At 36.4% G+C, this 19,310-nt stretch overlaps 1 protein-coding gene across 1 annotated transcript in view; it reads left to right on the top strand.

Moving 5' to 3' along the window:
• Nucleotides 1-19,310, top strand: part of LOC144440762 (uncharacterized) — a 66,058-nt gene that overhangs the window by 7,413 nt on the left and 39,335 nt on the right. Inside the window, exons 3-14 of the mRNA XM_078130140.1 lie at nt 917-1,024; nt 1,765-1,818; nt 4,526-4,624; nt 5,226-5,279; nt 7,941-8,093; nt 8,755-8,808; nt 11,172-11,225; nt 12,300-12,443; nt 13,659-13,712; nt 15,989-16,042; nt 17,313-17,420; nt 19,017-19,124. Coding sequence (XP_077986266.1) covers nt 917-1,024; nt 1,765-1,818; nt 4,526-4,624; nt 5,226-5,279; nt 7,941-8,093; nt 8,755-8,808; nt 11,172-11,225; nt 12,300-12,443; nt 13,659-13,712; nt 15,989-16,042; nt 17,313-17,420; nt 19,017-19,124 — 1,044 coding nt within the window. The remainder of the gene's footprint in view (nt 1-916; nt 1,025-1,764; nt 1,819-4,525; nt 4,625-5,225; nt 5,280-7,940; nt 8,094-8,754; nt 8,809-11,171; nt 11,226-12,299; nt 12,444-13,658; nt 13,713-15,988; nt 16,043-17,312; nt 17,421-19,016; nt 19,125-19,310) is intronic.

The raw sequence follows: 19,310 nt of genomic DNA on the forward strand, positions 1-19,310 counted from the left end.
ATAGATTACAGGTTTTTATATGGGTCTAACATCATAGATTACAGGTTTTTATCTGGGTCTAACATGTGTGTGTGTGTGTGTGTGTGTGTGTGTGTGTGTGTGTGTGTGTGTGTGTGTGTGTGTGTGGATGTGTGTGTGTGTGTAAACAACTTAAAGTCAAAAACTGCTGAACCGATTGCCATGATATTTGGTGGGTCCTTTACCTTAGGTGTCTAGTTGGGAAATTGTTCAAATCAAAATGATCGCATCACAGGTGTGTGATTTATGTAAAAAAATGTGATTTTTGGTCAAAAAACTTAAACTCAGAAACTACTGGGCAGATTGGTGCGTAATTTGGTGGGAACATTCTTAAGGGGGTGTAAAGTAAGATTTGTTCATGACATGATGATTCCATCAGTTATATGCAAATTAGGGCTAAAAATGTGTCTTTTTGGTTAAAAATCTATAACTCCAAAACTACTGAGTAGATTGGGCTGAAATTTAATGGGAATGCATCTAGGGATGTCTGGACAAAGAAATATTAAGCATACCATGATTCCATCAGTGATATGCAAATTAGGTGTAAAAATGTTCATTTTTGGTCAAAAACTTATATCTCAAAAAGTACTTGGTCATCAACAACAGGGATTAATATTAGACAATTGAATAAACATTCAAAAAATATATGTAAATATGCCTAGCAACAAGACCACGCCCATAGGTCTAACATCATAGATATGAAATTTTGTGAGTAAGATTGCCATAATTTGAGGGCATCTTCAAGTTGTTAAAATCAACTTTTAGAAAGCAATGTTGTATTTTACCACTGATATTACCATCTTGTCATTATGCATGTAATCTTGGGGGGGGGGGGGGGGGATATATTATTATTTGAAAACCATGGCATAAACTGTGATTGATATGTTTCCTGTTGTAGGGAATGAGAGGACTTCCAGGATTCCGTGGTGATCAAGGTTTGACAGGACCAAAAGGATTACTTGGTTATGATGGCTTGAAAGGAAAACAAGGAAGAAGAGGAATGCAGGTAATGAAAGTTTTTTGTCTGAAAAATATGGAATGTTGACATTTTCAATAAATGGCAGTCTAGTGATGTTCTAATTAACAGGTCAGATTGCATAAAATAGTTTGTAATATAGGAAATGATAAAATAGAGCAAATACTAAAAACATAATATCAAATTGTTTGTTACTGTACATTGTACATACCAATAACACAGATTTTACACACTTCTGTATTTTGTTTTTCAATTTATTGAGTTACAAACATGGACTTGATGTATGCTGTTTCACATTTTTCTCTGATAGGAAACATAAGTAACCTTGTTTCATACAATAAAATTGAAAGTAAATAGCCATTTGTTATCAATATGTCACTTTAAAATCCATATCTGTCTGTTAGTTGTTTGATTCAATGTAATTCTCCTCAACATATTTCTGTTTGAATATTCCTTTATAGTAAATGTCAATCAATCAATCAATCAATCAATCAATCAATCAATCAAAAAGATTTATAACGTACCCAATACCAAGAACATTGTCTAATGGCACTGAAAATGGTCTATCAACACAGAATTGTACAATTGTTTGAACAGTTGTTTCAGTTCAGTTTGCTTTCCAATATATCAGAACTTGATACTTGCCCTTAATACATACAGTGGTGGAGACATGTTTACATATTAGATCAAAATGTGTGAGTAATGATATAAACTTGTGAATATTTCTTCCTCATTATAAATTGTATTGTCTTGTTTTGTTGTCATTTCAGGGTAAAATGGGAAAAGCTGGAAGTGTAGGTGTCAGTGGAATATCAGGACTTCCAGTAAGTTTGGATAGTACATCTTATTGTCCTTTTTGTTGTCCACCCAGCCACACTTAAATTAAAGACTCTGCTCAGATTAGGATTCAAATCTTGATGTCAAAAACAGTTGTTTGGTAGAGATATAGAAAGAAATGAGTCCACAACAACAATCCTATGTAAATCTTGATGTCAAAAACAGTTGTTTGGTAGAGATATAGAAAGAAATGGGTCCACAACAACAATCCTATGTAATCCAATATGGCTCCACTCAACAATAACACTAATCAGAGAACGTGGGATTAAAACCCTGGCCTTTAACTGTCATGAACAGAATGGTTTACAGGAGTGTACACACCATTGAATGAATGGTTCACAGGAGTGTACACACCATTGAATGAATGGTTGACAGGAGTGTACACATCATTGAATGAATGGTTTACAGGAGTGTACACACCATTGAATGAATGGTTCACAGGAGTGTACACACCATTGAGTGAATAGTTTACAGGAGTGTACACACCATTGAATGAATGGTTGACAGGAGTGTACACATCATTGAATGAATGGTTTACAGGAGTGTACATGTACACACCATTGAGTGAATAGTTTACAGGAGTGTACACACCATTGAATGAATGGTTTACAGGAGTGTACACACCATTGAATGAATGGTTTACAGGAGTGTACACACCATTGAATGAATGGTTGACAGGAGTGTACACACCATTGAATGAATGGTTGACAGGAGTGTACACACCATTGAATGAATGGTTGACAGGAGTGTACACACCATTGAATGAATGGTTCACAGGAGTGTACACACCATTGAATGAATGGTTCACAGGAGTGTACACACCATTGAATGAATGGTTCACAGGAGTGTACACACCATTGAATGAATGGTTTACAGGAGTGTACACACCATTGAATGAATGGTTGACAGGAGTGTACACACCATTGAATGAATGGTTTACAGGAGTGTACACACCATTGAATGAATGGTTGACAGGAGTGTACACACCATTGAATGAATGGTTTACAGGAGTGTACACACCATTGAATGAATAGTTTACAGGAGTGTACACACCATTGAGTGAATAGTTTACAGGAGTGTACACACCATTGAATGAATGGTTTACAGGAGTGTACACACCATTGAATGAATGGTTTACAGGAGTGTACATACCATTGAATGAATGGTTTACAGGAGTGTACACACCATTGAGTGAATAGTTTACAGGAGTATACACACCATTGAATGAATGGTTTACAGGAGTGTACACACCATTGAGTGAATGGTTTACAGGAGTGTACACACCATTGAATGAATGGTTTACAGGAGTGTACACACCATTGAGTGAATGGTTCACAGGAGTGTACACACCATTGAGTGAATGGTTTACAGGAGTGTACACACCATTGAATGAATGGTTGACAGGAGTGTACACATCATTGAATGAATGGTTGACAGGAGTGTACACACCATTAAATGAATGGTTGACAGTAGTGTACACACCATTGAATGAATGGTTTACAGGAGTGTACACACCATTGAGTGAATGGTTTACAGGAGTGTACACACCATTGAATGAATGGTTTACAGGAGTGTACACACCATTGAGTGAATGGTTCACAGGAGTGTACACACCATTGAGTGAATGGTTTACAGGAGTGTACACACCATTGAATGAATGGTTGACAGGAGTGTACACATCATTGAATGAATGGTTGACAGGAGTGTACACACCATTAAATGAATGGTTGACAGTAGTGTACACACCATTGAATGAATGGTTTACAGGAGTGTACACACCATTGAATGAATGGTTTACAGGAGTGTACACACCATTGAATGAATGGTTTACAGGAGTGTACACACCATTGAGTGAATAGTTTACAGGAGTGTACACACCATTGAATGAATGGTTTACAGGAGTGTACATACCATTGAGTGAATAGTTTACAGGAGTGTACACACCATTGACTGAATGGTTTACAGGAGTGTACACACCATTGAATGAATGGTTTACAGGAGTGTACACACCATTGAGTGAATAGTTTACAGGAGTGTACACACCATTGAATGAATGGTTCACAGGAGTGTACACACCATTGAATGAATGGTTGACAGGAGTGTACACACCATTGAATGAATGGTTTACAGGAGTGTACACACCATTGAATGAATGGTTGACAGGAGTGTACACACCATTGAATGAATGGTTTACAGGAGTGTACACACCATTGAATGAATGGTTGACAGGAGTGTACACATCATTGAGTGAATAGTTTACAGGAGTGTACACACCATTGAATGAATGGTTTACAGGAGTGTACACACCATTGAATGAATGGTTTAGCCATTCTCCCTTTGGTTTACGATATTAAATACAAAGCAAAAACTACCAGAATTACGATATTTAATAAGAACTAAACTAAAGCTGGAAAATGGTAATGGTGATACTTGCACCTACATGTACGTGTACCCTCATGTTGAATCACTGTCGCTAATAAGTTCAACTTAGTCAACTAGTCTGTACAATGTGGGCAGTCCGGACATCATACTTGATGGGCACTGTCATGATGTGATAGTCATCGTTAGTTGGATTTGGCTGAAATTTCACAGGGATGTTTCTGGTGGATGTTTTTGTATTTTTAAATCTCTTTTTGGTATAATTGACATTTTAATTGTTAATTAATCATTACTTAAAATTCTTTTCACTGACAGGGTAGCGATGGACTAACAGGATACTTTGGTAGACCAGGACCAAAGGGTGACATGGGCAAACCTGGTCCTCCTGGGTATAGGGGACCAGAGGGACCAATGGTAAGTAGACATACAGATAGACCAGAACCAAAGGGTGACATGGGCAAACCTGGTCCTCCTGGGTATAGGGGACCAGAGGGACCAATGGTAAGTAGATATACAGATAGACCAGGACTAAAGGGTGACATGGGCAAACCTGGTCCTCCTGGGTATAGGGGACAGAGGGACCAATGGTAAGTAGATATACAGATAGACCAGGACTAAAGGGTGACATGGGCAAACCTGGTCCTCCTGGGTATAGGGGACCAGAGGGACCAATGGTAAGTAGGTATACAGATAGACCAGGACTAAAGGGTGACATGGGCAAACCTGGTCCTCCTGGGTATAGGGGACCAGAGGGACTAATGGTAAGTAGACATACAGATAGACCAGGACCAAATGTGGGAAATACTGGTCCTGGGTATATTGACAACATGGTAGGTAGACTAGTACCAAAGGGTATGACAAATTTCAAGTTTAATGAATTATGATTATCATAATTATTTATGACAGTAGGTCTTTAAAAAAACTTGACACTGTGAATTCTTGTTCTTGTTCTGTAAATTGCTTATGACATTCAAATTACTATTGTCGATAATTTCTATACTGCCATTATTTACAGGGTTTAAAGGGCAGGAAAGGAGCCATGGGAAAAGCCGGTCCTCCTGGAATACAGGTAATTATGATGCACTTGTCATATATTAAACTAACAAATTTATCTCTTAGTTTGTTAAGCAGCTATTGGATTATATATAAAGGTCAAAACAAAGTATTGCTTATCCAGGAATCTTGCAAGTCTTTTATTTATTTATTTATTAATCTTTCTTATACAGACACCATTTCAGTGCATTAGCACTGTACTCCCAATGGAACCTAGCAACAAACAAACAAAAGGGACAAACCAGGACAAAAAGTTATAGATGCATAGTGCACTTTAAAAGATATCCACCCACATTACCAGACTACATTCTTAAGATGTCTTTTAAATATCTATGAGTTTGGAGCTGATCTTATGGACAGGGCTAGATTGTTCCATAGAACAGCACCACTGTAGTGAAATGCCTGTTTCCCATTTTCAGTTTTAGCTGTAGGGATGTATATGTTACCTCTACTGGCCTGTCTTTTGTTATGAAGATGAATTTGGTTGGAAAGAATGAGGTAACTAGGTACATTACCTGTTACGGATTTGTAGACTAGTGTTGCCAGTTGGCGCTTCCATCTAATTTGAGGGCTGACCCAACCCAAGTTTTCATATACCCAACCCGTACTAGTATCACGGGGAACTTCGAGGAGCAGTCAACCAGCTCATTTATGGAGGAGCTCAAGTGTCTTCAAATACTTTTGATTCGTATTACACCATACATTCGCAGCATAATCGAAATGGGGAAGGACTAAGGTATTGAACATCATCTTCCTAAGTCCCATGGGCAAAAAGTGTTTGATTCTCGACAGTAGACCAAGTTTTAGAGAAATTTTAGCAGAAATTTTGGAAATATGTGTTGAAAATTTCAATTTTGATACCAGCCAAACCCCTAAGTATTTGAAATCAAATACTTGCTCTACTAGGTCTCCCTGTATTCAAATTTGCAAAACTGAATTTAATTTTAGTCTTTGTGAAGAACTGAAAAGCATGGTCTTGGTTTTACTTGTATTCAGTGTTAACTTGTTTGAGTCAAGTCCTGACTCTTTAGACAACTGTAAACATGTAAACTCAAAACTTTCTTCAAATTTAAAACAACATATGGAAGATTGTGGACATGTCTGTATTTCAGTGTATGTGGGAGGGTGGTGGGGAGGTATGAGTGAGTGTATGTGTGGATAGTTGTAATGTATAATAGATAAGTACAAATTGTATATGATTGTCTTCTGTTTGCTTCTTGATTGGAAATAAGAAATTATATCCCAAAGAGTGGTCACATTCAGGTAGCTCCCTGTTTGTACAGTTCCAGTGCAACTGTGGTAAAAAACAAACTCCATTGCAGTGGAAGTTGATAAACCCCTTATCATGCCCAGTATCACTTCCAATTCAATGGCAAACACTCACAACTAAAACAGGCAACAATTTCCATATCACACCCCGGCACACTTTGCTATGGCAAGTGGCATGCTTATCAATATCTGTTTGCTTGGTGATTTGGCTTTGTTAATTTCTTCACAGTTTTATGTTTTTATGTGTAAAATAATTCACCACCAATTTATGTGATTATGTAATTCAAATAATGTTTCCATGCCATTACATTGGGTATATGATAAAACCTTTATGGCCTGGATATGGGCATTGTGGACCTTGGTAGTATAATGACTTGTACTATAATAAGTTATACTTCAAATTTGACAAGTTTTTAAGTTCTTCACCGAAGGTTATCTATAGTCCTGGTATGAGTGAGTACTCTTATTACCCATTATCATGTTAATGATAAAATTCATTAAATATAGAAATCCTATCCTACACATCTCAGCCAAATAATTTGATGTTTTCCCCAAAAGTTCAGTGTGAACATTAACCTGGCAACAAAGCATTCTGCCAGTCCAAGCTCGAGCAGTATTTTCATTTTTACTTTCCAAGAATTTTGGCATTTTCTGCCATAGTTCTGTTACTAACCTTGTTGCACATATGCATTGTCTTGTCAATGAACAAATTCTATATGAAAACCACTGTCAGCACAAGTCACTTTGTAGTGACATGGTTATAGAGGATGTCTTTGGATAGATAGGTACAGAACTACATGTAGTGGTATTGTGTTTGAGATTTGTCCAGGGTATTAGTCATTTGTTACTCACACTTTAAGACTGACAGGTGCAGCACTAGGTGTGGTAGCACACAGTCTTTAGGCAGAGCAGCACTTGTTGGTGGATTGTAACAGTTGACAAGGTGGGGACAGTGCTATAAACATTCATGGTTTAGAGTCTTTGCAGACAGTTTCTTTGATGGATTAATGGTTTACACACACTTTCTTTGTGTAAAAGTGTCCCATTAACTGAAAAAGTGGCTGTTAACTGAAATTGAGAGCACAGTTGAAACAATGGGGAGGAGTTGAAGAGGAACTAGACTGATGGTCCAACTGATTTTCAAAATTGTATCTTGGAAATGTTCAGGAACAAGAAACAAGTCCTACCAAGAAAACAATGATGATATTTTCAGTAATTTAAAATCTCAAACCTGCGGGATATCCTAGATCAAGAATGTACCTGCTGCTAGCAACAATATATCATGGCTCAGACTCTCTTCCAATATTTTAAGTTGAGGAGACTTTTCAAATTGAACCTTCCATTGAATTGTTTTGTATAGCACATCATAGTCTAACAGCAGTGTACACCTCTTGTCTTCATTTCTTAGGGATACGAAGGATATGGTGGACCACATGGACCTATTGGACCTAAGGGTAATCCTGGAATTCCTGGAATGCGAGGAAGACCAGGTACAAAGGGAATCTATGGAAAACCTGGGAAAAAGGGCCTACCTGGTCCAGAGGGAGAAAAAGGAATAAGGGTATATTAGCTTATGATTAGTTCAACTTTGTGACACATAGTAACAAGTCCTACTGAGGAAACAATCATGAAATGTTTGATAACTAACAAACCTTATAGTAGCCTAAGACAACATTAAAATGTAAACAAATTATTTGCATAAATTTCAATGAAAATAGTATATTGTAAAAGTTAAATTTCATATAGAAAACATAATTCTTTCTAATATGAAAATATTAAGTAAGAAGTGACTCTGACAATGTGTAACCTCTGTTATAGTTTGTAGGATATGATGTGTCATGCCATCAACTAAAGGATGCCTGATGAACAACATAGTCTACTTCTATCAGTGACTAGTTTCTACCTCAGATAAATTGCTGGATTTCATTGCATTCTTGCAGAGGATTATGCAAAAGCATGGATCAAAAGGGCATGTTAATTTTTACAATAAATCAAAAAAGACACTGGGAGTCAAAACACTAACTTGTATAATTTGACAAACTGAGTGCTTTCACATCCATTCACTCTGATAGACGGTGCAGTTTGCTATGATCACATCATAAAGTGTTCATGTTGAGACTGCCCATATAGAAAATACTGTTAATTAAGAAAGGCATTCAAAACATACCCTTCAATCTTCAACTATCATTTCCTAACATTCATTCTGCTTGTTTGTATTCCAGGGATACACAGGATCTGCTGGTAAACAGGGACAACACGGAATGATAGGCATGTATGTGAGTACACTTATATCATTCTCACTTTTCCTCAAATCAATTTATTTTACATTGAGGACTTTACTCTAAACTATTACAATTTCACATATTAGTAATAAGGGTTGTTAATTATCGCAAGATCTTGAAAAATATTCATTGGTGGGTTGGTTGGTTGGTTGGTTGGTTGGTTGGTTGGTTGGTTGGCTGCTTAAAACTAAAAACAAATTCCTAAAACAAAGTAAGATTTAGTGTTAGTGTGTGTATATGTGTTGGTGATTCTTTTAATTTATTATAATCATATTTTAACGGTCTGAATGACTTTGAAATGACAATTATATGTCAGAAGGAAATGGTGAACCATTTCTTTTATTAAAGTGCTCAGATTTCAGCAGTGATACTATTTGTTCAGATTCACATCAAGTGATACTATTTGTTCAGATTCACATCAAGTGATACTATTTGCTAAGATTCACATCAAGTGATACTATTTGTTCAGATTCACATCAAGTGATACTATTTGCTAAGATTCACAGCAAGTGATACTATTTGCTAAGATTCACATCAAGTGATACTATTTGCTAAGATTCACAGCAAGTGATACTATTTGTTCAGATTCACATCAAGTGATACTATTTGCTCAGATTCACAGCAAGTGATACTATTTGCTAAGATTTCAGCAGTGATACTATTTGTTCAGATTCACATCAAGTGATACTATTTGCTCAGATTCACAGCAAGTGATACTATTTGCTCAGATTCACAGCAAGTGATACTATTTGTTCAGATTCACATCAAGTGATACTATTTGCTCAGATTCACAGCAAGTGATACTATTTGCTAAGATTTCAGCAGTGATACTATTTCCTCAGATTCACATCAAGTGATACTATTTGTTCAGATTCACAGCAAGTGATACTATTTGTTCAGATTCACATCAAGTGATACTATTTGTTCAGATTCACAGCAAGTGATACTATTTGTTCAGATTCACATCAAGTGATACTATTTGTTCAGATTCACAGCAAGTGATACTATTTGCTCAGATTCACAGCAAGTGATACTATTTGCTCAGATTCACAGCAAGTGATACTATTTGCTAAGATTCACAGCAAGTGATACTATTTGCTCAGATTTCAGCAGTGATACTATTTGCTCAGATTTCAGCAGTGATACTATTTGCTAAGATTTCAGCAGTGATACTATTTGCTCAGATTCACATCAAGTGATACTATTTGCTCAGATTCACATCAAGTGATACTATTTGCTCAGATTCACAGCAAGTGATACTATTTGCTAAGATTTCAGCAGTGATACTATTTGTTCAGATTCACATCAAGTGATACTATTTGCTCAGATTCACATCAAGTGATACTATTTGCTCAGATTCACAGCAAGTGATACTATTTGCTCAGATTTCAGCAGTGATACTATTTGCTCAGATTCACAGCAAGTGATACTATTTGCTCAGATTCACAGCAAGTGGTACTATTTGCTCAGATTCACAGCAAGTGATACTATTTGCTCAGATTCACATCAAGTGATACTATTTGCTCAGATTCACATCAAGTGATACTATTTGCTCAGATTCACAGCAAGTGATACTATTTGCTCAGATTCACATCAAGTGATACTATTTGCTCAGATTCACATCAAGTGATACTATTTGCTCAGATTCACAGCAAGTGATACTATTTGCTCAGATTCACAGCAAGTGATACTATTTGCTCAGATTCACAGCAAGTGATACTATTTGCTCAGATTCACAGCAAGTGATACCGGTACTATTTGCTCAGATTCACAGTTGTGGGTTTGACATTCTACAATCAGTAATCCTGCCATAGACCGGGCATCAATATTTTGTATTTAATATTTAGCCAGAATAAAAAAAATACAGGGTCAGTTAGGCCATGAGGTATTTAACATAGAATTAAATAACTCCATCCTAATAAATAATCACAACAAATAAATAATGAAAACAGGGTTGTATTACATAAAAAGTGAGTCTCAGTCTGTATTTTATTTCCACTTATTTCTGTTACTAGATTGCTATAATTGAAAGAAACTCACCAATTATTACTTAGTGATTAATAATTTATCATTCTAGCTACAGCTTATTTACATGGCACATACAGATTTCACCTCACTTGTCTCCATAAACCCAAAATCTTTTAGCCACGTTATGTAACATCAATTCACAATATTTGTTCTTTATTGTCTGCTTTTTTATGTTTATAGTTATTTATAGAATAGTAGCTTAAATTTCCAAATGTTTGTATGGATTCCATACTTTGATGTGTTTATGATTTGTATATTTTATATGTCTATATATGGATGCCATGTTTAAAATGACTGACTAAACATGTATGTATTTTCTACCACTTTAGGGTTTACCTGGTGAACCAGGAGACAAAGGAAAACCTGGACAAGCTGGTCTCTCAGTATGTATCAATTTTAATTAAAGTTATATACCATTGCTGGTACAGTAACTGTAATTAGTTTATTATAAAGTGTCTTTATATTGTTGACCTATTTTGTGGATGTACTTACACAAACAAGTATTGAAAGTTGCAATTACAATATGACTAGCTTGTAATATACACTCTGGACAATGTTGAATCACCTGTGGGTATGTGGTCACAGTTTTAGCCTGTTACTCTACACCTCCAATTGACATGTACAATGTCCAATTTTTGGTATTTTAACAATTTTCAGTAAATATATTGTGAACGTTGTCTGTTGGAAAAAATAATACAGTAACTCCAGTTACAGCTCGACTGTGTAGTTTTTTTACAGATTGCTCAATGATCAAACCTAATTACCAGTAGTCATACTGCAATTTACAAACAATGAAAGTTGTATAGTTTTGACATGACTGTTTATTTAGTGGTGTCAAGCCAGTACATTGTATATTCTATAAACAATGTACAGCATGAACAAATTATCCAGCCTCTTCACTGCAATGTTGAACATGTACATAAATTGTGTCATGAGTGAAAGTGAAGACAGTTCTCGGTACCTGCACTTAATAGTATTTTATCTGAGGGTCAAATTAAAGAGAACAAGCAGGTCAACTTGTTTTCACACTCACCAATAGTAATGCATGTGAAGCACATAGAGCGGAAGTTATGGTGTCAACCAAGAAATTACAATGAAAGTTTTGTTATGCGCCTAGGCAGTAAATTGTGGAAACAAGCTGGATATCAAATTTTTACTTACAGGACAGTATTCAAATTCAAGAAGTTTAAGTTCATATCACATATATGTATTAAATCATATAAAACTGCAAGTTGGAGACCAGTGAAGGGAGAAGCTTGGATCTGTCAGCTGTTTTGATAACATTTTGTGAAGAAAGAAAAGTGATATGGTTTTGAGTATGCATGTGATATTTGTTTTATCAGTGCTCAGAAATTACAATTTAGCTGCCTTGTTACTTTGTTCAAGGAGATCTTTGTATTTGATATAATGTACTACATACAATAGTCAGGAAGATAACACTTTCCACTTACCATTAGGGAGTGCCTGGACCACCAGGTTCTGATGGACTACCAGGAATACCTGGTCAGAGAGGTCCTCCTGGTCCATATGGTAAAACAGGAGAAACAGGAGAACAAGGAGAACATGGACCACAAGGATCACAAGGTTCAATGGGTGAACCAGTAAGTAAATCAAATTAATTATGAGGATTGATATCACTAGTTATCTGCACCCCTGATAGACATGAGGATGAGTCCTAATACTTTACAGTCATCATTAGTGACTTATCAATTTAGTGATTATTATCTATGTCAGACATATTGACCATCGACTCATCTACCAATTTGTATGAAGCAATGTACGTACCTCTAACAAATAAAAGACATAATTTCTTGTTGTTTTGAACATTGAATTTTATTTCATAAGAATAGGCACTCACCATCCACCATTCAACAATGAAGAATATTTAGTAACAGTTACTGTAACTGTTTGAAATTGCAAAGATATACTGTCTTCTCTCTGAGTAAAGAAGCTTTGTACACAAAAATTAACAAATGAAAATTTGTAAGTTGGTTTAACACTTACTGGTTGAAAGGAAAGCTTAACAGTTGCTTTTTCTCCTGTTGGTTACTGTTTGAAAAATTTCAAGTTGGTATTATAGTAAATGTATTTTATTACATATGTACTAGAGATTTTGTTGCACCAGTGCATGCACACACTAGTGGTAATTGCACTGCTGTGCAGTACCGAAAACATTACTGCACTGATACCGTACCTGCATGCAAATAATATGCAAATGAGGATGTGATCATTCATTCTAGTTGCTACATGAAAGCGCATGATCGCATAATGTCAAGTTTACGGAAATCTGTTGGAGAAATATAACAGAACCCCATGCCATGTGAGTTCCAGTGTGGGTACTTGGGGGTATTTGCACACTTGCTTGCAGTGTTTTCTGGTGCACTTTCACTCATAACGCTTGCAAAATAAAGTATGGCTGCAGAGAACACTGGAGGCACTCATGCAGATACCCCTTGTATGCCACACTTACATTCATGTATCATGGGTGGTTCTGTCAGAGTTCTTTTCTGAGAGACTGACATAAAGGACAAATAGCAAAACATGGACTTCATCATCCAGAACAAACCAACATTTTCACAAAAAGTACATTTTCTGTTAGAAATAGCTCTACATGCTGGCATGTCAATTTCATGCCATACTGTAAAAGTGATGTACATTCATAATTTAGCTATGGTCACAAAGTCCTTGAACATTCAGTCTCATAGTATCATATTGTATAATTCCAATTTGCTAGTATACATTAGGAAACCTGCAAAATACTTGATGTGAGATATAAAAGTCAATTAATAGCAAACCTATCATAAATCCTGTTTTAGGGTAGACAAGGATATACTGGTAACCGTGGTATCCCAGGTAAACCCGGAATCAAGGTAAGTCATGTTACAGCTGTTTAATACTCGATCTTCTTGCACAATCTTTATGGATATTGATAATTATATTATTCAATCTTATCATCATGAACCATTCAAACCATAGAGTCCATCCATCATCATCATGAACCATTCAAACCATAGAGTCCATCATCATCATGAACCATTCAAACCATAGAGTCCATCATCATCATCATCATGAACCATTCAAACCATAGAGTCCATCATCATCATCATCATGAACCATTCAAACCATAGAGTCCATCATCATCATGAACCATTCAAACCATAGAGTCCATCATCATGAACCATTCAAACCATAGAGTCTATCATCATGAAACATTCAAACCATAGAGTCCATCATCATGAACCATTCAAACCATAGAGTCTATAATTATGAACCATTCAAACCATAGAGTCCATCATCATCATCATGAACCATTCAAACCATAGAGTCCATCATCATGAACCATTCAAACCATAGAATCCATCATCATGAACCATTCAAACCATAGAGTCTATCATCATCATGAACCATTCAAACCATAGAGTCTATCATCATGAAACATTCAAACCATAGAGTCCATCATCATGAACCATTCAAACCATAGAGTCTATCATCATGAAACATTCAAACCATAGAGTCCATCATCATGAACCATTCAAACCATAGAGTCTATCATCATGAACCATTCAAACCATAGAGTCCATCATCATCATGAACCATTCAAACCATAGTGCCCATCATCATGAACCATTCAAACCATAGAGTCCATCATCATGAACCATTCAAACCATAGAGTCCATCATCATGAACCATTCAAACCATAGAGTCCATCATCATGAACCATTCAAACCATAGAGTCCATCATCATGAACCATTCAAACCATAGCGTCCATCATCATGAACCATTCAAACCATAGAGTCTATCATCATGAACCATTCAAACCATAGAGTCCATCATCATGAACCATTCAAACCATAGAGTCCATCATCATGAACCATTCAAACCATAGAGTCCATCATCATCATGAACCTTTCAAACCATAGAGTCTATCATCATGAAACATTCAAACCATAGAGTCCATCATCATGAACCATTCAAACCATAGTGTCCATCATCATCATGAACCATTCAAACCATAGAGTCTATCATCATCATGAACCTTTCAAACCATAGCGTCTATCGTCATGAACCATTCAAACCATAGAGTCTATCGTCATGAAACATTCAAACCATAGATAGAGTATATCATCATGAACCATTCCAACCATAGAGTCTATCATCATGAACCATTCAAACCATAGAGTCCATCATCATGAACCATTCAAACCATAGAGTCCATCATCATGAAACATTCAAACCATAGAGTCCATCATCATGAAACATTCAAACCATAGAGTCCATCATCATGAACCATTCAAACCATAGAGTCCATCATCATCATGAACCATTCAAACCATAGAGTCTATCATCATCATGAACCATTCAAACCATAGAGTCTATCATCATGAACCATTCAAACCATAGAGTCCATCATCATGAACCATTCAAACCAAATCAGGATTGTAAGTTTTATATATTGCATTTTTTAATAATAATAATAATAATCTTTATTTATACTGGATAGTTCTTTAAGCATTTAAACACTTGTCTCCCAAGAAGTCCAGTGAGGGCCATCCCTCATGGGTTCAGTGTTAATGCAGGAGGAAACCGGAGTACCCGGGGAAAACCTGCGTTGTTCGGTAGAGTCAAACTGAACGACACTCTTCTTACTTACAGCGTGGTAAATTTAATCGAACCCTGAATGGGGTTCGAACCCCGACCGCAGTGGTAAGAGGCAAGTGGTTTAACCACTTGGCCACCGACAACCCTTTAATTGTAGTACTACTAATAATTTCAGTATAATCTATAGCACTTTCTCACTCTGTACACAAAGCATTTTATTACCCCTGGTACATACCAATGACAGTACAACAGCCCTTTATAATTCCTGAATTCTCTGAAAGCATAGAACCCATTGCAGCCTCTATTATTGCATAGGTTTTGAGCATTCACATTGCAACCTCTATCCTATCTGGTACCCATTTATACAGATGGCTTAATTGACTTGGGCACAATCATGGTTCAAATCTTGCCCAGGAACTTGAGCCATTCAAAAACAAATGGGAACGGTGAGATTCAAACCTGCAACTTGCAGATTCCAAGCTGACCACTCTAACCATTTGAGCATCATGAGTCCACTAAATTGTACTTTCTCTTTTATTTGGATAGGGTATTCCAGGACATTTGGGTGAAGTGGGTATGCCTGGCAACAGAGGACCACCTGTAAGTTATACTTAATTTTACTATTTAAGTTTATCTCCCTTCTCTCAACCTAAAACCATCAATGTCTACCTCAATTAGCAATCTTCATATTTAGTCTTTCAAATCAAGAGAAAAAGTATGAATAGACACACAACATCTATGATTTAAACAGACACACAACATCTATGATTTGAATAGATACACAACACCTATGATTTGAATAGACACAACATCTATGATTTGAATAGACACAACATCTATGATTTGAATAGATACACAACACCTATGATTTGAATAGACACAACATCTATGATTTGAATAGATACACAACATCTATGATTTGAATAGACACAACATCTATGATTTGAATAGGCACACAACATCTATGATTTAAATAGGCACATGACATCTATGATTTGAATAGGCACACAACATCTATGATTTAAATAGACACATGACATCTATGATTTGAATAGATACACAACATCTATGATTTGAATATTTTTAATAAACACAACATCTATGATTATTTGTAATTATTCAATTTCTTATAATTGAAAACTTACCATATGTAAAACTCATTGTAGACAAATGGTGTCAGTTATAAATAAATTGAAGATTCTTTGTGTGATAAATTGTGACCCTTCACTGCTATCATCAGATTCATACATTACCCAGCTTATTTCAAACCTGTACTAGCTGTAACTCAACATAGTTTTTGAAACTGATTTGTTAAAATAAATGACTTAAACGTAATATTGTATACCCAGAACAGTGTCAAATCAGGTTTGGGTATAAACATATTGGTGTAGCTGTGAACACAATGATTTGGTCCCATGAATCGTTGGGTATCTGATTGAGTTTTTAGTCTAATATACCCTACAATGAATACCTTCAACAGTGATCACAATTTCAACTTGTAACTGTACTACTTAGAGATAAAATCAACCTGGCACAATGTCTAATTATTGGTATTTTGACAATTTTCATTGTTGGTTGTCTGATCATAAAATTGCATCTTCTAAAATCTGTCATTATTTAACTATACTTAGTTTTTAAACCATTATAGTACCTCTTGTTAACTTTTCAGTGGCAATTCTATTACAATTCCAACTAAGAGCATATTGATTACTTACCTCATGTATACAGGTAAATAATTCAACCATTATCATTTGTTATAAAGAATTTTTTTTAAATGTACATGGTTCCTTTATAAAGCTAGTGCAATGACTTCAGTATCTAAATCATAGCTGATTTAATTGATGAACAACTATGTTGTTATTAATATTAGGGTCAAAATGGAAAAATAGGAGAGACTGGTATGAAAGGTTACAAGGGTGAGATTGGTCGGAATGGAAGAACTGGAATACCAGGAATATCTGGACATTCTGGAATTGCAGTAAGTACAAGTTACTCACTAAAATAGAATAATGATATCCAGATGTAAACTGAATGCATCTCTAAAGGGACAGTTTTCAATTCTCGCTACCTGCAATACAATTCTACACATCACTGTGGAGTCAAATGGAACGAAGTCGCGCGACAACATGTTCTAATGTCGACAACTACACTTCCGGTCGGCTATGCTAATACACAGGAATGTTTCTTTCCCATTTTCAGTTGTAGATATCTCTTGTAATTTTGCTCTGGAAAGATACTGTACATATTTAAATTTCCCACCTCCATAATTATATGAGCTTAAAACTTGCGTTTATCTTATTTGTTACAAATTAAACTGTTTGGAAGAAACATTCACGTGTATTGACATAGGCGACCAGAAGTGTAGGTGTCGACAAATGCAAGCGCAGTCGCGAGACTGCGTTCCATTTGACTCCTTAGCGATGCATAGAATTGTATTGCAGATAGCAAGAAGTGTATGTTGCACAAGATTATATTAGCAACTGAAGTTTGCTTGCTTTGACTCAGAGATATGGGGACTACTTGTGTTATATATTACATGTAGATGAATCGTCCAAAGGAAATAAAAAAGTGTGAACATGCAAAAATGTTGTGTTCACACACACACACACACACACACACACACACACACACACACACACACACACACACACACACACACATGCTCGCACATGCACACACACACACACACACACACACACACACACACACACACACACACACACACACACACTCATAAAATCGAGTGGTTAAAAATGTAATTTAATGGTCATGATTTACCAATTAAGAAGATTGAAAGGTGTACATGATATGTAAGCATTCAATTTGATAAAATAATACTAGCCATAATGATCAAGACCTTGGACTTGACTATCAACACTAGTATATAGTAGTAAACTAAGTAGTATGCTACAGTTGTACAGTTTGTTAGATTACTGACTTTCTCAATCCGACCGGCTCCCTGTAGCATAGTGGTTAGCGCACAGGATTAGCAGTCAGAGGAGGTCACAGGTTCGAATCCCACTGGAAACAGGGGATTTTTCTGTGACCGATCGACCCAAACCCAGGGTGAGTGTTCTACAGCTACAGACTCAATGGGTAGGCTGTATCACTCAGCCGTGTCTCACTCACAAGACGAGTGCGAATTTGGGGGGACTCCTGGAGTAATGACTCAAAAAGTCGGGGACGATTACTCACACGGAGCCCGCAGGTGCTATGTTTGCCGGGCCTGGGTGACTCTGGGATAGCCTGTGGACTGACTGGGAAAGCCTTGACAGTCCCACAGCAATGTGATATAGCCCTGTCATGTATTCCCAAACCCGAATGGATCTCTGTAGCATTTGTGTTTGTTTGTGCGTATTTGTCTGCTTAACAGAAAATTGCTGGGAGGAATTCCCAGCACAAATTATTTTTTAAAAAAAACAAACAAACTTTCTCAATTGAGTTTTGTAGTCCCAAGTAAACTCCCGTCATCATAGTTGTAACTATCAAATAACTTAGAGACAACTCACAGTAACCTTGCACAAGATGTTGAAAGCTTTCACTTACCGGGTAATCATGTTTTGATTCTACTAAGGGTGAACCTGGTCTGAGGGGACCAGAAGGTCCTGGTGGTAAGAAAGGTTCCAAAGGAAGACAGGGGTACCCAGGAATCCCAGGACAGGATGGAGATGAGGGTCAGAGGGTAAGAATGCAGTTAATTTCTTATTGATATCTTAGTTTTCCATGGTTTAAGTTCCACATATAACTAACGACTCTATACTGCATGGTTGCCAGTTTATTTCAGGATGCACTACAAAATTGTCCTTCTGACATACAAAGCTCTCAATGTCCTCCTAACATACTAAGTTCTCAATGTCAAAGCTCCAGC

Source organism: Glandiceps talaboti, chromosome 10 (assembly GCF_964340395.1).
Source record: "Glandiceps talaboti chromosome 10, keGlaTala1.1, whole genome shotgun sequence".
In the NCBI taxonomy this organism is placed as follows: Eukaryota; Metazoa; Hemichordata; class Enteropneusta; family Spengelidae; genus Glandiceps; species Glandiceps talaboti.